Source organism: Leptopilina boulardi, unplaced genomic scaffold, assembly GCF_019393585.1.
Source record: "Leptopilina boulardi isolate dan_hultmark-lab unplaced genomic scaffold, ZJU_Lbou_2.1 LbouV2_199, whole genome shotgun sequence".
NCBI classification, from domain to species: domain Eukaryota; kingdom Metazoa; phylum Arthropoda; class Insecta; order Hymenoptera; family Figitidae; genus Leptopilina; species Leptopilina boulardi.
Window position 1 is genome coordinate 125,779 of NW_026137750.1, and position 27,733 is coordinate 153,511.

Sequence of the window (27,733 nt, forward strand, 5' to 3'; positions counted from 1 at the left end):
CAAAATTTAAAATAAAAGAAAAATATAAAGAGCAATAGGAAAATAATTTGAAGATTGGGGCAAAATTGCACACTTTTCATTTTTAATTGTTTTTAAAAATTTTTTAATTTAATTTTTTTTACTTGTACAGTTAATTAAAATTAAAAGGACATTAGTATTAATACTGTTGAAAAATATATGGAATATAAAAATTTATCTGTAATATAGAAAAAACAAAAATTGTTTTTTTTTTATAAATAGATCCAGCTAAACTATATTTAAGAAATATTATTATTTATAATAATAAAGGACAGTCTATTTTGAAAATCTCATCTCTACCTCATTTGGCTTGAAAAATCTATATGGCTTGACAATATTGCCTGGTAATACATAGTTTAAAATTAATTTTCAACTTTTTATTTATAATAAAATAGTCAAGTGTCCAACCATTGAGTAATGAATGTTATTCCTCTGTATAATTTACAACTGAAACAAAAATTATATTTTAAACAATTAGAATTAAAAGACAAAAAACAAATTAATTATTAGAGTTAAAATATTTAAATAAAATTACCTGATTGTATAAAATGTTTCTGAACACCAATTTCTTGTTAAAAATAATTGATCTCTTCTGACAGCTTCAACAACGTCTGAAGCAATTTTTTGCTCACTTTGTTTAACAAATCTGTGACAAAAATCATATTTTAGATAAATGAGAAATGGAAATTAAATTTTAAAAAATTTCTTTTTTTTTCTTTCAAAAAACAATACATTTTTTAATCACCTTGATTGGCATTTTGGGGCCACAGTAATGAAAGTAAGTTGTTTATTTTCTTTGCAAACAGAACCTAAACTTTCCATCAAACCTGAAAAATTGGAACAAAAAAATATTAATTTGTATTTATTTTTTTTTCTTTTATGAGAATTATTTTTTTTTTTCTAACCAGCAATTGCTGCTTTTGAACCCATAAAAGCATCTTCAGTTGATGAAAATGGCATCACTCCAACAATATGTGCCCTTCCTTTATTTAACATCAATGGAATAAAAGCCATTACTGTCTAAAAATATTAAAAATTAAAATTATAAATTTTAAAATCAAATTGACGATAAAATATGTTTTGAGTTTATTTTTTTAGCAAAAAAATAACTAAATTAAATCGTTAATTTAATAAAGGTCTAAAATATAAAAATTTATTTATCACATAAATTCAATTCAATTACATTAATAATAAAAGTTTGTTAAAATCAATTTTTTTTAGTGTATTAATAAAAAAAAAATAGATGTTTGAAATTTTTATTGTTTAATTTAAATAAAATTTTTAGATTATTCTGTTTTTCAGTGGGAAAAAACTTTAAAATAATAATTATTACAAACCCAATAATGACTCATTAAAGTTTGAGTGATAGTGTCAAATATATCCTGAGATGAATCTCCATTACAGGTAATTAAAATATTTATACCTCCAAAATCGTCCTTGACTTTTTTAACAACATTATTAATTTCACTTCTATTTCCCAAATTACATTCATATGCAAAATTTGTACATTTTTCCATTTTTACATGATAATTATCCTTTATACGATATTCTGGACCAACTTTCTCCACTGTTGGATATTTTATTCTTAGATCAGATGCAATTTCTTTTGCGTCTTTTAAATTGTGATCGATACAGATCAGTTGGCAACCGTTTTTTGCAAATTCCTCAGCTAAATTTCTTCCTAGGGCTGAAGTAACACCTGTTATCTATGAAAAAATAAATGAAGTATTATTTAAAAAAAAAAAAACTTATTCAAAAATAAAACATAAAATAAATATAGCTGCATTTTATTTAGCTGCAAATAAACAAATATATACGTAAATAAAAAAATTAATAAATTTTGTTAAAATTCTAATTTAATTTTTTAATAACAATGATAAAAATTTTTTGTAAATTTTTATTTTTAATCATTTATATAACTTGAAAATAAATCTTTTGAATACCACAACAATTTCACCAGTTAAATCTTTCGGTGGTTTTGGAAGAAATGTTTTAATGATTCCAAGAATTGTCAAAAGTCCAGATATCGAGAGAGCAATGATAAATTCAGCACTGAGATACCACCAAGTTGCGGACGTTGGTCCTCCAATTCGTGAATTTGAAATCAGAGATTCTTCCCGCATGGAAATCATCGTTACTGAAAAATATTTAAATCGAAATTATTATATAATGATTAATTTATTATTATTTATAGTTAGTTTATTTATTTATTTATCCGTCAATAGGTATTACCCTCTAAATTTAAATTAATTTATTATAGTTGTGAATTAGTTAAATCAAATTAGTTAAAATTAATAATAAAATGAATAATAATAATAATAATTAGTTAAAATTGTTTTCTAATTCAAATTTTGAATTTTTCTTATAAAAAAAATTATATTACACAAGTTAATAATTAAATTATTATAAAGTTTTGCGGGTTTTTTGAAATGTTAAAAAAGTTTTATTTTTTAACTCTTTTTTAATAACTAATTTTATTATTTCTTTTTTGTCAAACTTCAGTGAATGCAACGAATTAATTAATAAATTAAATATTTTTAAATCACTTTCACTTTCACCAATTTTTAAACAAAATTAATTAAATATAAAAACTCATCTAAATAGTAATTAATGAAATATTAAAAATTCTAATCAACTGAAAAGCAGGAGTCAGATGAAATTGAACAGTAGCACGAAGGAAAGTCTTAAATACACTAATGATATGATACCGGAAAATGAACTGAAGTTATTTCTGACTTTTGCAACGTTTATTTTCTTTTGTCATTTTTTATAAAAAGCAATTTGTCTACTTTTATATTGTCACTGTATGAGTAATAAAAATTTTTTTGTAAATAAATTATAATTCATTAAATTCTTTTTAAAAATTTACAAATTTTTATAATATAAAAATTGATTGAAATTATTTTATTTAAATAAAAATTTGAAAATAATAAAACAATAATTATAAAAATAGAAAAAAATATAAATAAAAAAATTTTGTATTACATAAAATATTTTTGTGTAAATAATAAATTCTATCTTATTGAGAAATGTAAATTATTTGTTTCTCATTAACTTATTCTTTTAATGACTTTTAAAAATGAAAAAATCATGACCAAAATAGGGCATTTTTCATTTCGTTTATTTTTTTATATTATTATTGATGACATTTTATTATTTTCATTATCTAAGCAAACATAACAATTTATTATTAAAAAACAAACAAACAAACAATAACAATTTTTTTACTATTTAAAATATTTTATGACAAAATATTTTTATAATAGTAAATTATAAAAATAATATTTTTACTTCTTTTTATGGTAATTATAATTTGAAACAAAGGAGATATTTTTATATCTCGTCTGTTGACGTCATAATAGGTCATGCGCCCCTATTATTCTTTTTGAATCGTAAAAATTTCAAGTGTACCTGCGTGTACATATAATTAATTTTCACACACGAATTAAAATCTACCGCATCAAAGGAAGGTCATCGTGTTTCTTTCTCCTTTTATATGAGAACATCTAATAATTCATCATTCAACCGCGCGTCCATCAGAGTTAACAAATTATTTTACTATTATTTTTATTATTATATTTATTATTATTATTACTATATATAATTTTTTTTAAACAAAAATTTGTTTTTACAAAATGTGAACATAATTTATGAAAAGAAAAAAAAAATAGAAAACATTCTATAATTTACTACTTTATTTTATGAAATATTTCTAAAATTATTATTATAATTCCTGATAATAAATATGCATATGGAAAAAGTGAAGAAATAAAGTGTGAAACTGTTTTACGTTTAACGACATAGTGTATAATAAATTATTCTTAAAAAAAAAAAAATAAAAATTACTGGTAGGCATTACTTTTCTAATTATTGAACGAATAATGTGTGATGTAATTTTGTCACAAAAGAATATACTAGTTAGGTTTTATTTAAACTTGATTTTTCGACTTTTTAATAGACTTGATACAGTTCACCAGGTTTTAACTTATTTCCTGTATTTCAAATGGATAAATTATATAATTACAATATATATATATATATAATAATAATATATTTTCTTTCAATCATTAATGCGACTTATAATTTACAATTTTCAATAAAATCAAATAATAAAATAAAAATAATAATAATAATTGATATTTAAAAATAATTTATTATGAAATCTTGAGAAGAAAATTATATATCTGTCCTACATAAGTATACTACTGGAAAATAGATACTTCCAGCACTGTTTATATTTATGACATCTCAATTAGTCTATTTGGATTACAATTTTTTTTTTCTTTCTACATACTGAAAAAAATGTATGTATCATATATAAATTTATTTATTATTTATTATTATAATTTTCAAACAAATCTGATTAATTTTCAAACAAATCTGATAAATTTTCTCCTCCATATTAGATAAAAAAAAATTTGAATTTTGAAAATCTGATGCTGCATTTGAAATTAGGTACTCCAAAAAATGCCTAAGTAATAAATTTCAAGTAAATCGGATCAATTTTTTAAAAATTTGTTAAAAGTGGAGTAGAAAAGATAAAACAAGAATATAGAAGTGGTGGTTTTAGTGACAACAGGGAGTGGTCATCGAATCCCACACCAAAGTACATAAATGCATTTTTTTTCCATTCCTAAACTTATTGCTTTGTAAAAAAAAAAAAAAAAAAAAACTAATAATACTAATAAAAATAATAAAATTAAATTAAATATAAATTATTAGAAATACCTTTTTTATGTAAAGTATAACTATAATACACATACAATGAATATGTAGAAAATCCTCATTGTTTCGACTTATTCATTATAATAATTAAATTTCTATACAAACAATATTGCATATTTTGCACTTTGGGAAATAAATAATTGCCATTGACGTAATGTTTAACATCTGGCAAATGTAAATGACATAACTGTCGACACCAGAAATTGCAAATGAAATTGAAAATATTAACTTCACTTAATTAAAAATATCGTCAAAAATAATTTTACATGAATATGAATTTTTTGCTTTCACCAATTATTTATCAAAAATTTTATTACAATAGTATATTATAAACTCAACATTTTTTTTTAATAAACAATAATGTTTATAAAAAACAGTAAATTATTATAATAACTTATACCTAATTAAAAAAATAATAATAATTTAATAATAATAATAATAATAATAATAATAATAATAATAATAATAATAATAATAATAATAATTTAATGATGATATGATGTTCAGAAATTTCGACTTATTAAATAATAAAAATTATAAATAAGTATGTAATAAGATTTATAATCAATTTCAAAGAATAATAATGATTAATATTTTTTCTTGAATATAAATGAAATTATTAGAAGCAAAAATTATAAGAATTCTTTAATTTAATTGCACTTCATCAAGGAAATATATTTTTTTTCAAATTTATCCTCAACCTTGGTTTTTTATTTCGTCAGTTTAGAATAATTTGAGTTTATGTACTTTTAAAATCTACTATATGAACTTGTCCCAATTATGTCAAGGATAATATTTTTACTTTTTATATATATTAGTTTAAGGACACATTTTCTAAAATATTTTAATGATTTTTATTAATTATTAACGTTCTCTATTTTATCAAAATAAATTGTTTTGTTTTTATATTTTCTTGAAGATGGTAAAAACAATTTAGTCATTTAATAATTGTTTTTTTCATATATATATGAACAATAAAAAAAATATAATTAATATTTCGCTCATATGTTCTTGTCCTTGAAAATACATATTAAAAAATGTCCCTTACATTTTTTTTATTCTTCAAAATTAACCATAAAAATCTTAAGTTTTTTCTTATTTTATTTTATGTTACAAATTTCAATTTTTCTGTTAAGTAATAAAAATAAAAAAATATATATAATTATATTATAGTAATATATATAATAATCAAATAATAAGAAAACTTTTAAAAAGCAATAAAAATGATAAATAAGAAATAAAAATCCAAAGAAAATATTTTATATTAAAATTCAAGCGAGTAATTTTAAAAAATTCATACCTTTCTCTTCTTTCACTTTTTTTCAAATGACAAAGAACACAGTTATTTTTTTTTTATGATTTTTACTCTTTTGAATTGTGTTTGTCCAAAGTATTAAGAGAAATTCAATTAAAATAATTAGACCTTCAAAATTTATATTTACATTACATACATTGAAAGCGTTTGAAAATTTTTTTATATATATGATAATTCAATTTACTTCATTTCTTATTTAAAAAAAAAATCTCAATTTTCAATATACTGTTAAAATTATACTTTAAAAAAAATTTCCATGTGACTTTCTATTTTTATATTATAAAAAAATAATAAAAGATATTGTGAAAATAAATAGTAGTTATTTAAAAGAAAAAAGAATTACCGGAAGTGGCAAGTTTATTCATTATTCGTTTTATGATCAGGAAAATAATGTGATATATAAATTAAAGTAAATTTCTTTATTTGCGAACAGAACAGAAAACAAAAGTAATTTAAAATCATCTAGAAAAATTGCACAACAAAACAATTGGAGAAAATAATAATTTCGTCATATATAAATTTCACTGAAAACGTGTGCCAGTGCAAATAATAATGAATATATATCCTGCGGAGTAAATGTTTGAAGATTAGAAATATTTACTTAAGAGTAGAGTTAATAATAGTTCAACCTCATTAAAACATATTTTCATTTTACTCATTTATGTATATATTATTTAATTTATATATATATAGTTTAATAATTTTCATTTATCACAAAGGAACCGTTTTTATTCAATTTTCAATTTTATTAAACTCTTTATTTTTTTTATTTTCTGCAATTTTTTTCTACTTTTTTATTTTCACTCATTTGATTTCTCTTTTATTAAATTTGAAATATTATTTTTTATTTATTTATAATTTTTTTTTTAATTTTTATAATTTTTTTTATTTTTGAAATAACCTTTATTTATTTCCTAAATTAATTTATTTTAAATATAAAATAATTGAAAAATTAATTGGAAATTTTATATAAATAATTATAAACATAAAAAAAATTTTTAATATCGTTCTTTAACAGAATATTTTCTTTAATGATGATATAATGATTTTATTTGTCAAATTCTTATTTTTTATGATTCGATTTTTAAAGAATAATTAATTATTATTAATTATTATTATTCTTATTAATTATTATTATTAATTGTTATTATTATTATTATTATTATTAATTGTTATTATTATTATTATTATTATTAATTATTATTATTATTATTATTATTATTATTATTATTATTATTATTAATTATTCATTAATTGTATCGCAAATTTTTTAAAAATGATTAAAAATTTCTTAAACCTAATATAATAATGAAATAAAGAATTATCTATTTTTAAAAAGTCCTATTACCTTTTTTTTTGTATTATTCCTTTAATTTTTCCAAAAAGTTATTGAAGTCACTCACAAAAAAAAAAATTATAAATAAAAATTATACTTTTCACATTAGCACAAAAAATTATTATTGAAACTATATTGGTGAATTAATAAAAAATAGAAAATAATTTTTTTTTAATTAGTGAAAATTAATTTTTTGGAGCCCATCTACCTATGACAAGAACGATAATAGTAATACTATATACATCACGCAGGAACTTGGGTTTTCTTTCTTTCCCTCCCAACTAGAATGTTTGAACTTGACTGAAGAACGAAGGCAGCATCACATTGAGTAATTCATTATATATATATGATTCAGACATAAATGTCTCGAGAAATCCCAACAAACTTATTTAATACGCATCACTATATTTAATTGCAAATAAAATAATGTGATTTCATTTTTTTTAAATTTTAATATTTTTTTTTTTAAGTAAAAAAAATTACTCATCAATATTGGACAATGAAAAATATCCTTTTATTTAAATATTTATTATTTTGTTATAAATACCAATATTTTACTTGTTTTTTTTTTATTTTTTTAAAATAAATTTCTCTGTATATATATTTTGTATATATAAAAATAAAGAAAAAAAATAAATATTTGATGAGATTCTAAAAATATTTTGAATTTAACTTTGTTTTACGCATTATTATATATATATATATATTGTGATGCATCTCGGTGAAAGGGATCTTAACTCAATAGCGCAGCTTAGATCCCTAAATTATTAAATTAAAAAAATTAACTTGAAAAGTTATTTCTTAAGAAATATTTCCATTTAGAACAATGATTTTTAGTTATAATATACTCGCGGTAATAATTTTTAAAATTCTTATTCATTTTTTGAAATTTTATGATGCCTCAAAACGCTTATATTATATGTAAGGAAATATTGCACCTGCGTCTATTACAAAATGCAACAATTGTCATAAATCATTTATTTATTTATTTATTTCTTACCGCACATTTCCTCACACTTTGACCATATTCTCTTTTTTAACATTCCGGAAATAATGTACAAGAAATGTATAAACAGTTTTTTTTTCAATTTTATATTCTATTTTTAATTAATTTATTTTTTCTATTTTTATCTTATTAATTGTCTGCTTAGAGTGCTATTTTATTTATTTTTCATAGATTAGATTAATTTCTTCATTTTAAACTTTCTAAGTTTTACAATATAATTTTCCCCATCAATTTCCCTTTATTTATAACAATTTAATTGTTTATAATATAAAGTCCAAATAAATATTACATAGTTTATTTTCATTTATTTGTTATAATAAATTTGGAAAATTTGTAAAATAATAATTATTTATTACACTAGAAGATGGTTCCTTTTTTTTTTTTTTTTTAATAAATTGTAAAAAAAAATTATCATAAATCATACTACCAAAAAGTTAAGTATGGTGCAATTATTAATTAGTCAAATCGAGCTAATTTGCACTTTTTTTTTATATATTTATGCATTTATGAATGATGTAATGATTTAATGATACCATTTACGATCTATGTAACAGCATATAACGGACACGAGCAAGTGAACATTCTTGTTCACTTCTTTTTTTTTTTTAATGTAAATTGATTTTTCATTTATTCTCCATTTAGGTATAAGTATAATATTTAAAAATGTTTTGTCCATTAATTAAATAATCAATTTTTGATTTAATAATTAAAAATATACTTAAAAAATTTACTAAAATAAAAATAACATAAACAAATTAATTAAAAAGAAAGTTAATTTTTTAAAAAATAATATACAATTTTACTCAAAATTTGGAAAATAATTTAAATATTTCGGACGAAAATTTTTAAATTATTATTTATTTGACATTTTTATTTATTTTCATTTGAATGATTATTCCATATATTCAGTGAAAAAAACGGTTTTTAATTTCCAGAAAATAAATTTTTACAATCACACTGTGACAATGCAAAAATGTTTCAAGTCATATATAGTTAATTTTCTTGCTCTCTCATTTGGAGGAAGTATTGTAATATACTAAATATTTTCAAATTTAAATTTTTTTATCCATTACATTTTCACAAAAATGACATAAAATGTAAAGGGATGCATTTTTTTTCTAAAAATAGGATATTTTGAAAAAGTGACTATTTATTCATCTTTGATATAAAAAAAATTTAATTTTTATATAATTTTCAAAACCTTATACAACTTAAATTCAAAATTTAAATTTTTAAAAAAATTACAATTTTTAAGAGTTTCAGTCTTTAATGAATATAAATTTCGTACTTCAATTTTTATTATATACATTATTTTCAGTGAAAAAAAAAACCGGTTTTCAATTTCAGAGAATAAATTTTACAATCACCTACTATATATTTGTCAAGATGATATATGTCTATTAAATTTCCGTCAACAAACGATTGACCCAATTTCCATAATAAATTCATCTTCGCTAATTACTATTTTCCGGAGAAAATTTAATTAAAACATGATATTTTAACGAGATTGAAAATAAAGAAAAAAAAATTATTAATATTAGTTTATATATGTGAAATTCAAAATAAATCAAATTTCATGTTCAATATTTGAAATTGATTATATTTATTAATATTTATATGTCATTAAACTGGAACTATTTGAACAATTTTTAAATTACTGTCTTACATAATAAAATTAATTTAAACAAGATAGAAATGTTCTGAATATAATTTGAATATGACATAAGACAGTTCAATTTAAATATCAAAAGTTTAGATATAGAAATTGACAAATAAAAAATAATATAGTGTGTCAAGTGAAAATTCTGAAAACTTGATTAACTAGTGTGTATATAAAGTTTTCTCTTTTGTTGCTATTTGCAAACACACGCGACGCACATTATATTTTTTCAGGGGGTCAAGCAAAATTTCCCTCTAGATTAAAGCGAATATTATAATTATTAACCGTTACGTATTTCCTGATTTTATAATTGATACTCTTGAAAATAATTATTTCTTTTAAACCCTTTTACACTTTGAAATACAAATATTTAAAAATAATAATAAACAATTTTAATTTCATAGAAACCAGAAATTCTAAACTTTTATTTTTTCAGAGTTTAAAAAATTGATAAGAATTTAGAAAATTTTTGTATAAAACATAAAAAAACAATTTTATTTATTTATTTGAAAATATACGGGCAACGCCCATTCGTACAAAGTACCATTAATTCATAAAAAAAAATTACATAAAATTTAGTAATTTTTGTAGTAATTTTCTTATTTTCTCGAAAATAAATATTTTTTGTAATTTTTCTAATTTAGAAAAATATTTATTATTTTTGGAATGTAATTTTTTTTTTTAATTTTTATGATCTTATAATTTTTTTTAATACCTATATAATTCCATAACTTGAAGATTTCGAGTGTAATTTCCGTGGAGTAATATTTATCGCAAATTCAATATCGCAATAAAAAATATTTAAAAAAAAATTCTCAAAATTTTTTTTTTTTTGAAAATTATATTATTTTATTGTATTATTTTAAATATCAGTATAAGGAATTTTAGAATAATTATATACTTTATATTACTGACCAATAAACCGTATCAAAATAATTATTATTTTAAAATAGTTACGTATATGGTCGATTAATCTAATTGTAATTATATATTGTAGTAACGAAAATAATTCCCTGCATAAATTTTCTCATATAGTTTCTAAACATTTTTTTTTAAATTACATATTTATATTAAATTTTCACCTGTAAAATTGTTTACATTAATTTTCTAAAAATATTAATTAATAATAATTTAAGAACATTAATAATATTATTTTATTTTTTTAAATTTTACTGATAAAAAGAAACACACAATATTCTTAAAATTATTACCAAGATATGTTATTATATAGAAATGAAAAAAAATATAATTTTATATTTTGAATATACTGTTGTAAAAAAAAAAAAAAAAAAAAAAAATTAGGAACAAAAAAATTAATCTCTAATTTAAAGCATTATTATTGAGAAATCAGACTTTTTTTATAATCCTTGAATCTAATTTTACTATACACATTAAATTTATAATTGATTTAAAATTTTTTCTCTATCTATATGCCTTTTTCTAGACTATATACAACTTAAGAGAAATAAGACTCATTAATCATAATATAGTTTTTACTGTTTCCATTCAATTACGAAATAAAATTCTTAAAAAAACACATAATAAAAATTTTAATTATTAAAAATATTATATTTTTAATGCTATTCAGAATGTATTATTATTATTATTATTATCAATATAAGCACAAGTTTAATATATTTATAACTAAAAATTATTATTAATAAACTTGAAATTAATTATTATAATCTCTATCGAATATTTGTCAGAAAATCCATAATTAAATTCTTCACAGAAAGGGGAATGACTCTGAAATTTGCAAGTTTTTGAAAGTACTTTTTTTGGAATCTTATTTGAAAATATATTAAAACTTTTTTTTTTAATTAAAAAAAAATAATTAACCTATAATTCTAATTTAATAATACCTGTTAATAGTATCCAAATAAACAAGACTTCTGGGTATTGAATATTCGTTATAGTTTCTTCTAATAGCTTTAATAATTTCCTGAGCTGCAAATTCTGGAGAAACAGCGCCAAAAAGATAAGGAAACCTTTTGTAAAATAATTTGTATTTAGAAATTAATTTATTTAGAAGTTGAAAAAAAAGTAGAGAATAGAAAAAAATTAAGTGAAAGTTAATTATTAATTCATCATAATTAAATATAGAAATGGACATAGTTAATATTATGTTTGGAAACTTCTTCTATTTTTAATTTTATTTTTTCTTCAATTAAATACCTACATATATATATACACATATGTAATAAATAGTTTAAGTATACCTGTATTTAGAGTCTTTGGGTAATCCATTATCGATGACGTAAAAAGGATAAATTGTAGTAAAATGAATTTTCGGTTTTCTCGCGTCCATTTTTATTTCTTCCTTTAATCCTTCCATTAAACCTATATATATATATAAAAGTTTTAATAATTTAATATTAAAATTTATATCATTTAAAAAATAAAATTAAAATCAATAATTCAAATAAAAATAAAATTATAAAAAGTAAAAAAAAAGAAAAATGTTTTTAAAAATATTTTTTTAAATAAACAAAGAATATGAACATGAGTGAAAAATAAATTAATCTATCCAAGTCAAGGTTATGCCATTTTTCTTTTATTCTTTTACCAAAGGGATAAATTTATTATACTATATTACAAAGCAAATATTTTTAATAATATAATATAAGAAGAAAATATATCATCAATTTTTTCTTAAAAAAAAAAGAAAATTTATTCAAAAGTAAAAAGAAAATGGATATTACTTACACACATATATAAATGTAAATAAATATACCTTTTATTGCGTATTTCGAAGAATAATACGGGACTTTATTTAAAAAGCCATAAAGTCCACACATACTACAAAGAGAAACAATATGACCTTTTCCATTTTGCAACATACTGGGTAAACAAGATTGTATTGTCTGTTAAGAATTCAATAATTAAATAAATTTTCATTTTTGCAACAAAAAAAAAAAAACATTTTGAAAAATTTTTTATTAACAAAATCAATTTTTTTTATTATTATCCATAATAAGATCCTAACAGATTCGCTTATAGAAATATAATAAAAAAGAATAACTATCATTATTAGTTATTTTAGGGTAAAAAAAAGTCTTACCCAAAAATTCGATAAAACATTAACATTGAATATTTTTTCAATATCGTCAGAATAATGTTCAAGAAATGGCCGATGCAATAAAATTGCAGCATTATTAATTAAAATAGAAATATCGGAAATTCCACTTTTTCTCATAATTCTCAATGTTTCACGAACTTCTAATCTTTTTGATACGTCAACCACAAAAGCATATGCCTATAAATAAAGTAATGTAAAATTAATTACAAAGATTTTAATTTTCAATCACTTTTTTCTTACTATATAATAAATTTTTATTGAAATTTAAAAATTAAAAATTAAAAAAAATAATTTTTTAATAAAAAAAAAAAAAAATTCTATTAATGTATTAGTTACCTCGCCTCCATTTGTTAAAATTTTACTCAATGTTAATTTATTAGCTTCAACATCATTGTCCCAACAGACAACTATACAACCTAAAGCAGCCAATTGAAGAGCCAATTCTCTTCCAATTCCATGACCAGCTCCTGAAATCTATAAAGAAAAATAATTATTAAATTAATAAATTATTATTATTAATAACTTGTAAATTAAATAATATTAATAATTTATTAATGTTAATAATAATTAATGTATTAAAAACAATAAATCTTTCAAATTTTTTAGCATTTATTACCAACACTGTCTCGCCTAATAAATTCTTCATCGATGGAGGAATAATGAATCTAAATGTTGCGGCTAACATTGCAAATGTAATTCTTATTGATAATATAAATAATTCAATTGGTAGTTTTGGAGAAAAATATCTCGTTACTTTTCTCCAAAAGTTTGCAATTCTGAAAAAAAAAATTTCCATATTAATTAAAAATCAAACACTTGTAATAATTACTAAACATTTTAAGAAGATTATAAAATAAATATCAAATTAATTTATAGAAAGTAATTTAAAAAATCATTGATATTACCTACTACATTTTGTTTCGTATTTACATTTATCTTCTTGTGACGTTTCAGTCATTTTATTAATATCTATATATTTTGCTCTACATTTACGTATATTTTTCTGACATTTCAGTCAGTTCATTAACAGATTGAAGTTTTTTTTTCTTCTCTCAAATTAAAATATCATTTATGAATTTACAATTTAAATAAAACAATAAATGTGCAGTTTATTGAATACCTAAATTTTTTTTGTTCTTCACTTCCGAAAAAAAATTCAATAACAAAAAACGATCAATAATAAAAATAAAATAAAGTGAAAAAAAATTTAAAAAAAAAAAAATTATTCTATTTATTCTATCTATTAATTTACAATTATATTCTAATAAATTAATTTTATTCTATTCTAATTTAATGCACCATTTTTAATATTGAGAATAAATTTCCTTGGAATTTAATTCTGAAAACCTTGTGCTGTATAATATAATAACTTAAAGGAATTTTTTTTTTTTTTTGTAAATACAAAAAAGAAAGGAAAATTTCTAAGTCTTAACTCTGACGTCAACTTTAAAACAATTGATTTATTGATTTAACAATTGATGGTTTTGACAACGTATAGGTTATTCTTAGAAGAGAAAACGACTATGTAAGTTATTTTTTATAAATTGTAAATTTCAATTCATTTTTTCAAATAGAAATTTAAAAATTTTTTAAATGTATTAAAATACAAAAAAAGTGAAATCACTTTTAAATATTATATAACAATTTTCCCGATGATTTAGTTATCACTTTATCGAATTATTAAATAAAAAATCTATAAATTTACATTTCTAGGATGCAAATTAATTTAATGCTTTAAAAAATGAAAATATTCTACATTCAGAGAAAATGAGATTTTTCTCCCGGTGTCATCTTCTTTTTTGGAAAGCTTTTCTAATGCGAAGAAACACTGTATTTTTTACAATACTTGAACTAATTATTCCGATCACTTTGACATTACAAATTCAACTCATTTCCGATCCTCTAGCCATTAACAATCGCGTAAGTAATAAAAATTCCAATAAAATTTTACTGATATGAAAAAAAAAAAAAATTAAAAAGGACATTTCTTTCTTTTCACAGACTGTAAAACATCACACTCAAAAAATGATTGATAATTATTTTCCTAAAAATGCAGACTGTTGGTATACTCCAAAAAATAGTTTTACTGATAAATTAATGTCAAAAGTTTCTCAAAAATTGGAAATTCCAGGTTATAAAAATTCTCATATTTTCTTAAATTTAATTTTCAATATCTTTATAATTCATCCTTTTATGAAAAAGAATTTTTGGGACATTTTTTTTGAACTTGATTAAATAAAAAAAAAAAAAATATTTACGAATTTTTACAAAATTTCATAGTTTCTTCCGAAATTAATGAAAAAAAATTGATTACACGACACATTACAAAAAATAGAACAAGCAATATTTTTTGGATAATATTTCAATCAACTGATAATCAACTGCCAAAACTTTTGGAGTACACGATTCGTTCTTCAGAAATTGGAAAAATTCAGATAATTGATATGAAAGATGAATATCCTATGGACGTAGGTAATAACAAAAAAAAAATAATAATAATAAAAAAAATGATCAATTTTAAATGTGAAATTAAAATTACATTTTTTTCAAAGATCCTTATCTACAAAGTGGATTTCTTAGTTTACAATCAGCAATAGAGTTTGAATTTCTAAAACTATGGAAAAATTCAGAAATTAAAGATATCGGTGTAAGAAATGATAATTTTTTCAATTAAAAAACAAAAATTTTTTTATCCTTTTTATATAAATACACACAGAAAAATTTTTTATTAGAATTAAATATATAATTTGTATTTGAATCAAATAAAAATATAACTATGTTTGTCTCAGAGTTAAATAACAATTTTTTTTTGAAATAAAATTTTTGAAACAAATTAAATTTTATTTGATTCAAATAGAATTTGTTTTGAACAAAATAAAATTTATTTAAAAAAATATATATATTTATTTAAGATATATTAAAAAATAATTATTATGATATTTATATTAATTAATTTTTCTTTTAGATGGTAATAGAACGATTTCCACTTTATAAAAACAATAATTCAACATTTTCACCAATAAATAGATCTAATGTCAGTATAATTTACTATATGTCAATTATTGCTTTTATATTTCTGCCTCTATCAACTTTAACAACATTGATTCAAGAGAAAGAAAATGGTTTTACAGTAATTGAAAAAATCTCTTTCTTTTTAAAAAAAAAAAATGATGATTAAAAATTTGTCAAATTGAGATATAAATTTCTTTCTTTTTTTAGGATCTACTGAGAATTTCCGATATTAACAATTATTTTCTATATTTTGGATGGTTAATTTATCTCTGTATAACTGCGGTACCCGTGACAATAATTTGTACATTTCTTCTTTATCCGATTTATTCTAAATACAATAATCCAATAGAAATAGGAATATTTTTAATTTTTCACATTCTACTGATGTCAACTTTTATGTTTGCAATTGGAACATTCTTCACGAATAGTAAGCCTTTTGAAAAATTATTATCCATAGAGGAAAAAATATAAAAAATTTTGTACTTCAAAATTTTTAATTTTTCTTCTTTTTTGTTAACTTGAATAAATCTAAAGTTAAATATTTAAAAAGTTTTATTTAAAAGTTAAATATTAGGATATTTTTAATTTAATTATAAAAATCTTTTTTTGGGAAAAATTTTTTAAAGAAAAAACTGGAGATTTCTCAATTGACAGACTATATTTAATTGAAAAATCTTGTGAAAGAATTATTCTTTCAATGTTATCAATAAATATGTATTTCAAAATTTTAAGTTGATTTTCTGTTATATTTTAGCGACGAAAGCTGTGCTTACTTGTTTACTCTGTTGGATATTCATGGCTCGAATAACAATGGAATTTGACCAATTTTTCAAAAATCAATCATTTGAAATTAAAATATTGTCACTTCTTTTACCTCACAATGGTTTACTTTACGGAATCACTGCTTTGACTTCAAAAATTGATATTGGCAAGTTTCACTAAAATTCTATAATAAAAATTTAATATTAAAATTTCAAAAATTAATTTTTTGAGAAAAAATTTTTAAAAATTCATAAAAATTGTTTTTTTATAGAAAATTTGCAAAACTCTGAAATTGATAAATCAAAGATAGATAATGTAAATAATCACCTGAACTTTAGAGAAGATTTAAAAACCATTGATCAGAATGATGAAATATTTTCTGGAAAAACAACAGTGTCATTGACTTTAGTTCTTGTGTCTTGGTTTCTTCATATAATTTTCTGGCTTGTCATATCAATCTATTTAGATAATGTTACTCCAGGGAAATTTGGACGTAAAAAATCTTTCTTCTATCTTTGTCAAGTAAGTGACGTAACGAGATTATCTGCAATTAAAAGAATGTTAAATTAGAAAAAAAAATGAAAATTTTTGTTTTGATTTTTAAAAAAATTTGGATTATTCTTTTTTGTTTAGAAAAAAGTACGAAAAGTTGAAGTTAATCATTTTAGTTATAAAGGAAGTACCAATTGGAGTGCTGTTGAATCTGTGGCTACATTTTTGAAGGTCTGCAAGAGAATACAAATTTAATTTATAATTTTGATAAAAAATAGTTTGTTAAATTTAATTTTTTTTTTAATTTTTATTTTTAATAATTGTAATAATTTCAAATGGCACGAATTTTTTTTTAAATACAGCCAGTAATTAGAGTGAGGAGTATTACGAAAAAATTCAATTCCTTTGGAACTCGAATCACAGGAGTGAATAATATGACAATTAATTTTTATAAAAATGAATTTAACGTAATTTTAGGTCACAATGGAGCGGGAAAAAGTACCCTCTTGAAACTTTTAGTCGGTATATTATTTACCAATTAAACCAAAACTTATAAATTATAAAAAAATATTTCAATTATTTTTTTTTGTTCACATTAAAATTGATTTAATTTTTTATTTTCAAAAATCGTTAATCAACTAGGATTATATAAACCATCCGAAGGATATGTTTTAATAGAGAAAGAAGATTCTAAAAAAAATTTTTACAGTCAAATTGGATTTTGTGGACAGGAAAATATTTTAGTTGATTCTTTAACTGTTCTACAACACATCTACTTATTTGGAATGGTATTTTTGTTTTGTTTACAATTATTCTTTTTGTTCAATTTTATTGACTTTTCATGTCATTTTTAATTTATTAATTATTATTATTATTTATTTTTAATTGAATTTTTTTTATTTAATTTTTTTATCCACTAATAAATAAAGGTGAAAGGTTTATCTTACAAAAATTCGTTAAAAGAATCACGTAAACTTTTAAAAAAACTTAATATTGAGAAAGAAAGAAATTGTCAAGTGAGAAATTTGAATTTTAATGTTCAAAGACGAGTCTGCATTGCTATGGCATTAATTGGTGATATTAAGGTAATTAAAAAAAAAATAATAAAATACCTAATAATAAAATATTTCATTTAATTATTATTATTCAAAAAAATCAAAGATTCTAATTTTGGATGAACCAACTAATGGATTTGATCCTGTAAATGAGAAAATGATTTTTAATTTATTAGCGGTTAGTAAACAATTTTTTCTGTTTTTTATAAAGACCCTTACAATATTCTAAATGACATAATTTTTTATTTCATTTTTTTTTTTTTTTTCTTTGTAAATAAATCATTTAGTAAAAATAAAATTTACAGATTGTACAAAGCCTTTTTTTTTGAGATTAAAATTTAAAAATTAAAATTTATAATTCTTTAATTCAAGGAATTAAAGGGAAAAATTACAGTGATAATGTCAACAAATAAAATGGAAGCTGCTGATAATATTGCCGATAGAATAGCAATTTTTGTACATGGAAAAGTCGAATGTTATGGATCAAAAATGTTTTTAAATCGATATTATGGTACAAAAATTCCGTAAAATATTAAAAATTTTGTTTTTTCAACATTATAAAAATAATTTCTATATACAATAGGAATTGGTTATGTTTTGAGTATGGTTTATCAAGAAGAATGTGATTTAAATCTTCTTCGTGACGAATTGCAAGAATTCTCATCAGAACAAGTTACTCAAAAAGACATAATGGGTAGAGTTGTTAAATATAATATTCCCAGAAGATCAAAAGTCACGAGATTGCTTGATTATTTAGAACTTCATAAAGCAAGATTAAATATTAATTCAGTTTCCATGAAAGCAGCTGGCATCGAGGGACAATTTCTAAAGTGAAATTACTCAATTTAATTATTATTTAATTATATTTCTATTTTTCAAATATTTACTGTGAACATTTTTCCAAAGAGAATAATCAGAGTTCAGAAAATGTTTACAATTAATAATTCTTTTTCAATTCACTGCGATTGCAAAATTCGTCGCAAATATATATAGTTTCTTATTTATTATCTTATTTTTTAAAAAAAAAGTAAATTAATTTTTAATTTCAGAATAGGATTAATTAGTCAATTTAAAGATCGAGGAGCATTTTTTATTGACAATAATTATGAGCTTATGGTTCAACGAAGAAGACGAGATTTATTAAATTCTAGTGAATCTTGGAAAAGACTCGAAGGACGAGAACTCACAAAACATCAAATTATTGCTATTTTATATAAAAAATTATTGCATATTGCTTGGTCCTGGAAATTGTACCTCTTTTGCGTAAATTACAAATATTTAAATATTTGAAAAAGAAATTTTTTCCTAAGAATTTATAAATTAAAAAAAAATTTTTTTTATTGAAAACAAAAATTTTCTCCTTAAAATTTCTTGGTAATTCAAATTTTAATTTATAATTATAAATAATTTTTTAGATTATTCTAACGACAATTACTTTTACAATAACTATGACAATATCGAATCTGGGAAAAGAAAATTTTGAAAATAGGTAAGCTTTTATAAAAATCATATAAATAAAATTATATGAATAAAACTGTTTTTTTTTAATTAGCAAACTATTGCAATTGTTTAGGAAAATTTATATGAATATTTCACAATATACAGAATCAAATTTCTTTTTACTTTTTCATGCCGCAAGAGGCAATATTTCTAAAAAATTTCTCATCTCAATGACAAAAGTTGCTCGGTCTTATGGTAAAATGAAAAATTATCACATTTCAAGAAATATTTCAACAACGAGAGTAATGTCCAATTTTAAATTGCACTCAATTCAGGTATAAAACTTTTCTAAAAATAAAAATACAAGAATATATAATTTGGTTCAATATTATTATGGAAAATAAAATTTAAACCCACATGGATATACAATGACGTCATACCGCACGCAATTGATTTATCACTATACTGATATCGAATCATAAATTAATTTTCGTTTCAATTTCAAACGCGTCGAACATAATTAACAATCTAATATTTCCTTAATTTATCTAATTAAAATCAATTTTCTGTGAAAATCAAAATTTTAGCTTTTTTTGATGGTAAAAATAAAATAAATATTCAAATGTGAAAAAAAATTAAAAATTTTCAAAAATCTGTGTCAAAATAAAAATTTCAAAATTGACCACGCCAATAGAAAGTTAATGAAAAAAATCTTAAAAGAATTTTGGAAAATTTTTCTTTATCATTTCTGTTTAAATTAAATCATCGCATACTGAAATTGGATCAAACATTAATTTTAGTTTCAATTTCAAACACGTGGAATGAAATTAAAAATCTAATATTTCCATGAATTTATCTGTTTAAAATCAATTTTCTGAAAAAATAAACTTACAGCTTTTTTGATGATAAAAATAAATGAAAAACGTTACACGAATGTGAAAAAAATTTCAAAATTTGATTATGCAAATAGTCAAATAATAATAATTCTATGAGAATTCTGGATTTTTTTTTTTTTATCATTTCTGCCTAAATTAAATCACCACACTGAAATTATTAAATAATAAATTAATTTTTGTTTCAATTTTAAACACGTGGAACGAAATTAAAAATCTAATATTTTCTGATTTTTTCTAATTAAAATAAATTTTCTTCAAAAAAAAAATAGATGTTAGAAAAAAATTTCAGCTTTTTGAAAATAAAATTAAAAATAAAAATTTTTCTTTTTATCATTTTTTTTTAAGTTCAAAAACATTTTGTTTAATAAATTACTGACGTAGTCAACAATTCATAAAAAAAAAAAATTAGGGATGAATTGGAAATTTTTTTTCTTAAGTGGACATTTGACGTAAAAGCCACCATGTTAAATGATTTTTCAATATATTTATTTGGAGAATCAATTGACGTCATATATAATATTTGACACACGTCATTTTACTAATGGAAAAATAATTATTTTACTTGAAGAAGTTAAATATTATAATTTATTATTAATTGTGATAAACCATTATTATTGTATTAAATATTAAACTCAATTATTATTTTGACGACAGTTTCAAGATCGCTACTTTTTGGCAGTTGAAATTTTAAAATCTGGAAATGTTAAATTATTTTATTCCTCTTATACAATTCATAGCAGTCCAATTGCCTTAAATCTTTTCTATAATTCACTTTTACAAGAATATGGTTGTAATAATTGTAAAATAATTCTAAAAAGTCATGCCCTAGTTAATCCAAAACAAGTAATTAATATTTATTTAAAAATTTAATAAAAAACTAAAGAAAATTTTAATTTACTCAAAATTGAAAACAATATTTATTTCTACTATTTTAAATGTTATAAATATTATATTAAAATTAAAATATTATAATTATGATTTAGTGGCAGTATCATGTGACACATTCTCAAATTATCAAAAATTGGATAAATGCAGCAATTATAATCAATCTATTATTAATTCTACCCAGTATTGATTTAGGAATGAGAGAAAAAATTTCAATCTCAAAACAATTACAATTAAATACATCTGGAATGAATACATTTATTTATTGGATTCCAAATTATATTTTTGATTTAATATTATTTATGTTGTCATTAATTATTGTATCATTTGTCTGCTATTTTTTTTATTATAGAAAAATTAGATTCTCATCAGTGGCTTTTGGTAAAAAAAAAAATTTTTTTTTTAATTTTCTATTTACAATAATAATGATTTGTCATTTAAAATCAATAATTTAATTACACAGTTGAGTTATTGATAATTTTCCTATTTTATGGAGTGGCAGCGATTCCTCTAAATTATTGTTTACAACTTTTACCAATAAAATTAAAAAGTGTTTATTTTATTGTCTGTTTTATTAGTGTTCTCGTGTGTAAGTAAAAAAAATTAATAATCTATATAAAATTAATTTACTGTAAAACATTAATATTTATTGACTGTATTTTTTTATTATTATTATTATGTTTCAGTGTTTTTGCAAAATGTTTCGATTTTATTACCATTTTTGACACAGTTTTTAAATAAAACTGAAAAATTTATATTTTTTTTAATATTGCATTTAATTCCACCTTATCCATTTGGTTGTGCAATTAGAAAATATATTACTTTATTTATACACAATTATCAATGTGAAAAATATAACGCTTGTGATACTGACTATCGATTTGAAGATCATTGTTGTCGTGAGTTAAATTATTTTATTATTTATAGATATAGAAGAAAGAATTGTTAATTGCAATGATAATAAAGCAATATATGAATGTCTAAGTATTAAAGACATATAATAAAAGGTACATTATAACAGGCACTGACCGATAAATTGACTAAAAATGAAGTTTATGATAATTATCATTAACATTATTTTTAGTCTAATAAAATTGTCAATTTTAATTTTATAAAGGCTCATCGAATATTAATAAAAAAAAAAGAAATTTTATTCTTCTAATATGTTGGGTCTTAAAATTAAATTAAAAATTGCTTTTTTTTTAACTTTTAATAAAATATTTGAAAAATGTACAAACAAAAAATTAATATTAATTTAGAGAATTGTGATGAATCAGGAAAATATTGTTTTAAATTTTTCAATTTAATGAAATCAAAAAAATCAGATAAATATTGTCACTCAATATTAGAAAATTTGAGTTCACTCTTATTTCAAGGGTTATTTTTCTCAATATTTCTGCAAATATTTGAAAACCAAAATTTTCGTAAATGGAAAATGCATTTTAAAAAAATAACAAACTCTATTGCAATTTTGAAAAAGAAAAAAAATCCTGAATTAATAGATGAATCGATTGAATCAATGGAAAAACAAATTTTAGAAGAAAAACAAAAATGTGCAGAATTAATGAAGGGTAACATTTTTTTAATAGAATAAATGAAGTAATTAATATTAAAAATAATAATATATTTAATTATTTTTTCTACTCAAAAATTTTATATATTTTTATATAAAAATAAAATTAGGTAAAATAATATTTCCTTAAATAGAATTTGAAGAAACTGGGCAATTAAGATCGGAAGTTTCTATTCTAGTACAAAATTTAACTAAACAATATGGAAAGCAAATGGTGATACAAGGAGTAGATTTTACTGTAAATTATTTTTTAAAAAAAAGAAAATTATTTGTTTTTTAATTTTTCGGTAAAAAAATAAGTATTTTTTATTTTACTTTTATATTGCATAGGTAAATCAAAAAGAATGTTTCGGTTTATTGGGCATGAATTCTACTGGAAAGTCAACAATTTTAAAAATACTCACAGGCGAAACGAATATTACAAAAGGAAATGCTATTATTCAGAAATATTATCTGGACAATAATTTTGACCAAGTACTTATATTTAATAAAATAATATATTTTTAAAAAATATTAAGAATTGTTTAAAAATAAAATTTTAATGATTTTTTAAAATACTTTTACAGTATTTAAAAAAAAACATTTTTAGATATTTTAGTATTCTTTTTTTAATTTAAGAAAATATTTTAGTTCTCAGGATTAGTAGGATATTGTCCTCAATATGGGGGATTAAATGAGTATCTAACTGGCAGACAAAATTTAACATTTTTCGCAATAATACGTGGAATTCCTTATAAAAATATCCAAAGAGAAGTTGACAAATGGATGGACGTTTTCGGTATCTAGGGCATTTAAAAAAAAAATGTTCTTGGGTCAATCCATTATTGTATTTCATTCAAAGTCGTTGTGACACATTTTTTTTCAGAAAAATATGATAATTCGTAGAAATTTATTTTTGATATTTGTACACAATATATTTTTCGCATTTATTTGATAAATTTATTTAATTTGCTTTTATATATCCATCTTAGTTTATTATATAGAAATATGTAGAAAAACATTTTTATATTTAATATAAAAAAAAATATAATCATATTTTCCAAATTTAAAAATCAAGTATCAAAAATATTATTTCTATAGAAATTATCAAATTTTTCTAAAAAGAGTCCACAACGACTTTTTAAGTGAAAATTAATGAATTAAGATTCTCTAATAAGAATTCTTGACATAATATTGAATTTTGTAAATTTTACACAAATTTTTTTTTACACAGATCTTTTGGACTTTGAAAATGTACAAATATACAAATGTTCTTGGGGAATACAAAAAAAAATTTGCATTCTACAATGTTTAATTGGTGACTTACCGATTTTATATTTGGACAGTCCCACTATTGGAATCGATGCTTTATCAAAAAATGTCCTTTTTGATGTTTTAAATCAATCTCGAGAAATGGGAAGATCATTATTAATCACAACCCACAGGTAAACGTATATATCTGAAAACAATAATAAAAATTTTAATTAAAAAAGACACTAACAAAAAAATTTTAATCTCTATTACATAAATTACCAAAAATTCAGAAACTTGAATTTCTTTTATAAATTATTTTTACTTTTATTGATCAAATATTATTTGAATTTGTAAAATAGAAAAGTTGATAACATTCTTTTTTTCAAATATTAAATTCAAATATTATATTAATTATAGTATCGAAGATGTTGAGGCTTTGTGTCTTCGAGTTAGTATTCTTCGTGAAGGAAAATTCATTATTATTGGAAATTTTGAAGATTTAAAAAATATGTATGGAAATGTTATTTTATTTGTGACGTTAAATAATTTAAATCAAGAATTAAACGAAGAAACAAAATTTATCAAATATATTATTATTGAAAGTTTTCCTGGTATTATCCTAAAAGAAACTAGTCTCGAGGTTTCTTTCTTTTTTTACTTATTTTAATTACATGTATTATATTTTTTTTTATTAATTATTATATATGATATTTATTTATTTTTTGTTACTATTATTATTATTAATATTGAATTTTTTTTCAGAATACTTTAACTTTTGAAATTCCCAAACACATTGATTACAACAATGTTTTAACTTTATTACGTGATTTATCTGCGAAATATTCGTCAATTAATGATTTTTCATTGAATCAGCCAACATTTGAACAAATATTTATTGAACTAACAAAACAAGGAGAAAAACCCATAAAAAGATATGTATTCTTTCACTTTGTCCAATATTTGAGAGAAATGGTGAACTATTTATTAAGAATTCGTCGATTATTCCAAATTGATTTTTAAAATATTTTTTATAATTGAAAACGATATAAATAAATAATTTTTCAAAAACAAAAAAAAAATATATTACAAATAAATTATAAATTTGATTTTGAGTTTTTATCACTTTTTTCCACTTCTCTTTATGTTTCGTTTTTTCCTTTTTGAAACACTGTCAAAGACATTTGAAATTTGTTCTAATTCATTTAATAAATTTTCATCTGGTTCTTCAAACACTTCATCAAATTCCGAATCACTTGAATAACTAAGTCTTGTTTTTTTCAGTGGTGATTTATTATTTTCATTTATTTCGCTAATATCACTATCTTCAAAATTATATTGACTTGAAGTGGGAATTGGTGTACTATTAATTGAATCTTGGGAATTTTTGGTTAATGAATTATTATTTAATGATTTGTTTGTGTCTTGATTTAAAGCGAAATTTGCCAAATTAAAAATTTTATTGAATTTACTGGAATTTTTTGTCTTTAATTTTGTCTCAGTTAGAGTAGTTTGCTTTCCTTTCTTTTTTTGAACTACATTAATTAATTTTTTATTCTTTCTCTCTTTTTTAACACTCTCCTTTGCCTTTTGATTTACTTTTGCCAAATTCTTCTGTTTTTTAGAAATTTTCTTTTTTTGAAAATTTTCGCTATTACTGTTATTATTATTATTATTATTATTAATATTATTATTATTATTATTAACATCTTGGAATTTATTTTCTTCATCTTGATTTTGAACGATTTCTTCATTTTGAACATTATCTTTGTTTTGAACATTTTCTTCGTTTTGAGCGTTTTCTTCGTTCTGTGCAACATTTTGGTTTTGAACACTTATTTCTTCGTCTTGAACATTTTCATCGAACTGAAAATATATAATATAATTTAATTTATATTTATTACCATATAAATTTTGATAGTAAAAAAATATTTTACTTACATATTCGATGTCAATATTCCACTGAAAAATATCTCCATTTTTTTCATTAATTATTTTCTCATAGGCTAATCTCAATTCAAGATGTTTGAAATCTTTAAACAATTTTATTAATTTCTGTTTCATTTCGAAAGGAAAAACTTCTTCATAAATTGGTTCTATTTTGATTTTAGAAGGTCTAATTTCATTTAACTCGTAAATTATATAAATTGAAATATTTACAATATTATTAGATTCCAGTTCTTGTAAATGAAAAATTTGTAACTCAACGTAAGTGTAAATTTCCGAATTTGATTGGAGATAACAACTGTTTAATTTATCGACATAAATCTGCAATTTAAAAGAAAATTAAAAAAGCATTCTAATTTTCAAAATTATAAAAAAAATTTTTTTTTAACTCGGAGTGATCTTTTTTGATATTATTTAAAATATGAAAATATATGTTTCACATATAGGATAAAAAAAAACGTTAATTTACCTTTAACTCTTTGAATTGATTTTGACGATTTTGTTGACAATAAAGATAATGTTTATACAACAACAAACAATTTCCAAATTGATTTAAATCATTTATTGGCTTTATTAGAAAAATATCTTTTATGTCTAATAAAATTGGCATTTTCCAGAATCCCAATTTGATTTCTTTCTCTTTGAGTAACATTTGAATAAAATATGTTTTATCATTTGAATTCTCTTTAAAAGATTTAAATTCAAATATACATTCCCTATTAGAAATAGTTTTTGTACAAACTAAACCAAAATATTTGTATAAATCATATGTCCAATCATCACATGTATCAAAAATATTTTTGTAATCAATTTCATTTAAAATTTTTTTCTCATTTTTATAAATCTCACATTTTTTTTTCATTTCTGAATGCAGAAATTTTAATTTTTTTATTTCCTTTTTTAGTTTCTCTTTTTCTGAAATATTTTACTTTATAAATATTATAATTTATTTGACAAATATATATATATATATAGATACATTATAGCTTTTTATGAAAATAAATAGTAAAAATTAATGACAACAAGCAAATTACAATATAAAAATAATTAATTATATTAAAAGAATTGCGTCAAAAGAAAAAATAATTATATACAATATTACTTTATATTTATAATTTTAAACATTCTAAACAAATAAATTTAATAATCTGTGGAATACCTTTAATTTTTCGCATTTGCAACGTATTATTTTCTTCAAAAATTTTTTCAATTCGTTTATATTTCGAATATTTCTGGATTGAGTAATAATTTCCAAGTATATAGTTATCGTGGCTCTTTTATTATACTAACTTTGTAAACAGA

The 27,733-nt window shown here is 20.2% G+C and overlaps 5 protein-coding genes across 11 annotated transcripts; 3 read left to right on the forward strand and 2 right to left on the reverse strand.

Moving 5' to 3' along the window:
• Positions 1 to 69: 69 nt before the first annotated feature.
• LOC127278187 (epidermal retinol dehydrogenase 2-like) lies at positions 70 to 14,273 on the reverse strand. 5 transcript variants are annotated; one of them, XM_051299768.1, is made up of 9 exons: positions 12,795 to 12,921; positions 12,280 to 12,400; positions 11,923 to 12,048; positions 1,962 to 2,155; positions 1,356 to 1,724; positions 924 to 1,038; positions 764 to 845; positions 554 to 664; positions 70 to 465 (listed from the first exon to the last, which is right to left on the reverse strand). In XM_051299768.1, the coding sequence occupies exons 2-9, from the start codon at positions 12,305 to 12,307 to the stop codon at positions 414 to 416; spliced, it is 1,077 nt and encodes a 358-aa protein (XP_051155725.1). In that variant the 5' UTR covers positions 12,308 to 12,400; positions 12,795 to 12,921; the 3' UTR covers positions 70 to 413. The 5 variants fall into 5 exon arrangements, with proteins under 5 accessions (XP_051155725.1, XP_051155727.1, XP_051155728.1 ...); XM_051299769.1 differs by lacking the exons at positions 70 to 465; positions 554 to 664; positions 764 to 845; ... (1 more) ...; positions 1,356 to 1,724; positions 1,962 to 2,155 and adding exons at positions 11,691 to 11,806; positions 13,122 to 13,316; positions 13,476 to 13,613; positions 13,756 to 13,915; positions 14,045 to 14,273 and having other exon boundaries at positions 12,795 to 12,924; XM_051299770.1 differs by lacking the exons at positions 11,923 to 12,048; positions 12,280 to 12,400; positions 12,795 to 12,921 and adding an exon at positions 7,407 to 7,688 and having other exon boundaries at positions 74 to 465.
• Positions 14,274 to 14,861: 588 nt separating this feature from the next.
• On the forward strand, positions 14,862 to 17,093 carry LOC127278186 (uncharacterized). The gene is made up of 7 exons (XM_051299766.1): positions 14,862 to 15,059; positions 15,141 to 15,270; positions 15,420 to 15,611; positions 15,692 to 15,786; positions 16,105 to 16,269; positions 16,359 to 16,578; positions 16,906 to 17,093. The coding sequence occupies exons 1-7, from the start codon at positions 14,907 to 14,909 to the stop codon at positions 17,091 to 17,093; spliced, it is 1,143 nt and encodes a 380-aa protein (XP_051155723.1). The 5' UTR covers positions 14,862 to 14,906.
• A 176-nt stretch (positions 17,094 to 17,269) lies between these two features.
• LOC127278193 (ATP-binding cassette sub-family A member 17-like) lies at positions 17,270 to 22,716 on the forward strand. The gene is made up of 14 exons (XM_051299782.1): positions 17,270 to 17,435; positions 17,547 to 17,636; positions 17,768 to 17,927; positions 18,048 to 18,193; positions 18,335 to 18,490; positions 18,567 to 18,638; positions 18,833 to 18,971; positions 19,044 to 19,290; positions 19,510 to 19,723; positions 19,876 to 19,949; positions 20,034 to 20,235; positions 21,451 to 21,639; positions 21,780 to 22,062; positions 22,703 to 22,716. Exons 3-14 carry the CDS (start codon positions 17,840 to 17,842, stop codon positions 22,714 to 22,716), a joined length of 1,824 nt encoding a protein of 607 aa, XP_051155739.1. The 5' UTR covers positions 17,270 to 17,435; positions 17,547 to 17,636; positions 17,768 to 17,839.
• Positions 22,717 to 23,019: 303 nt separating this feature from the next.
• LOC127278185 (phospholipid-transporting ATPase ABCA3-like) lies at positions 23,020 to 25,507 on the forward strand. The gene is made up of 7 exons (XM_051299765.1): positions 23,020 to 23,252; positions 23,389 to 23,492; positions 23,585 to 23,728; positions 23,885 to 24,032; positions 24,468 to 24,678; positions 24,905 to 25,127; positions 25,250 to 25,507. Exons 1-7 carry the CDS (start codon positions 23,117 to 23,119, stop codon positions 25,505 to 25,507), a joined length of 1,224 nt encoding a protein of 407 aa, XP_051155722.1. The 5' UTR covers positions 23,020 to 23,116.
• On the reverse strand, positions 25,427 to 27,733 carry LOC127278184 (probable serine/threonine-protein kinase DDB_G0293958). 3 transcript variants are annotated; one of them, XM_051299762.1, is made up of 4 exons: positions 27,591 to 27,733; positions 26,901 to 27,346; positions 26,426 to 26,752; positions 25,427 to 26,350 (listed from the first exon to the last, which is right to left on the reverse strand). In XM_051299762.1, the coding sequence occupies exons 1-4, from the start codon at positions 27,604 to 27,606 to the stop codon at positions 25,607 to 25,609; spliced, it is 1,533 nt and encodes a 510-aa protein (XP_051155719.1). In that variant the 5' UTR covers positions 27,607 to 27,733; the 3' UTR covers positions 25,427 to 25,606. The 3 variants fall into 3 exon arrangements, with proteins under 3 accessions (XP_051155719.1, XP_051155721.1, XP_051155720.1); XM_051299764.1 differs by having other exon boundaries at positions 26,901 to 27,115; positions 27,591 to 27,723; XM_051299763.1 differs by having other exon boundaries at positions 26,901 to 27,295; positions 27,591 to 27,723.

Excerpts from the sequence above, each read along its gene's own strand:
- LOC127278193 (XM_051299782.1), top strand. The coding sequence starts at position 17,840 with ATGACAATTAATTTTTATAAAAATGAATTTAACGTAATTTTAGGTCAC. Across the intron at positions 18,194-18,334 it reads ACATCTACTTATTTGGAATG|GTGAAAGGTTTATCTTACAA; the intron begins GTATTTTTGTTT and ends TAATAAATAAAG. Across the intron at positions 19,291-19,509 it reads ATCGAGGGACAATTTCTAAA|AATAGGATTAATTAGTCAAT; the intron begins GTGAAATTACTC and ends TTTTAATTTCAG.
- LOC127278186 (XM_051299766.1), top strand. The coding sequence starts at position 14,907 with ATGAGATTTTTCTCCCGGTGTCATCTTCTTTTTTGGAAAGCTTTTCTA. Across the intron at positions 15,787-16,104 it reads CAGAAATTAAAGATATCGGT|ATGGTAATAGAACGATTTCC; the intron begins GTAAGAAATGAT and ends TTTTTCTTTTAG. Across the intron at positions 16,579-16,905 it reads TGGAACATTCTTCACGAATA|CGACGAAAGCTGTGCTTACT; the intron begins GTAAGCCTTTTG and ends GTTATATTTTAG.
- LOC127278184 (XM_051299762.1), bottom strand. Across the intron at positions 26,753-26,900 it reads ATCAATTCAAAGAGTTAAAG|ATTTATGTCGATAAATTAAA; the intron begins GTAAATTAACGT and ends TTTAAATTGCAG. Across the intron at positions 26,351-26,425 it reads GGAATATTGACATCGAATAT|TTCGATGAAAATGTTCAAGA; the intron begins GTAAGTAAAATA and ends ATATATTTTCAG.
- LOC127278185 (XM_051299765.1), top strand. The coding sequence starts at position 23,117 with ATGCATTTTAAAAAAATAACAAACTCTATTGCAATTTTGAAAAAGAAA. Across the intron at positions 23,493-23,584 it reads TACAAGGAGTAGATTTTACT|GTAAATCAAAAAGAATGTTT; the intron begins GTAAATTATTTT and ends TATATTGCATAG. Across the intron at positions 24,679-24,904 it reads TTATTAATCACAACCCACAG|TATCGAAGATGTTGAGGCTT; the intron begins GTAAACGTATAT and ends TATTAATTATAG.
- LOC127278187 (XM_051299768.1), bottom strand. The coding sequence starts at position 12,307 with ATGGATTACCCAAAGACTCTAAATACAG. Across the intron at positions 2,156-11,922 it reads TATTTGGATACTATTAACAG|TAACGATGATTTCCATGCGG; the intron begins GTATTATTAAAT and ends AATATTTTTCAG. Across the intron at positions 1,039-1,355 it reads CTTTAATGAGTCATTATTGG|ACAGTAATGGCTTTTATTCC; the intron begins GTTTGTAATAAT and ends TAATATTTTTAG.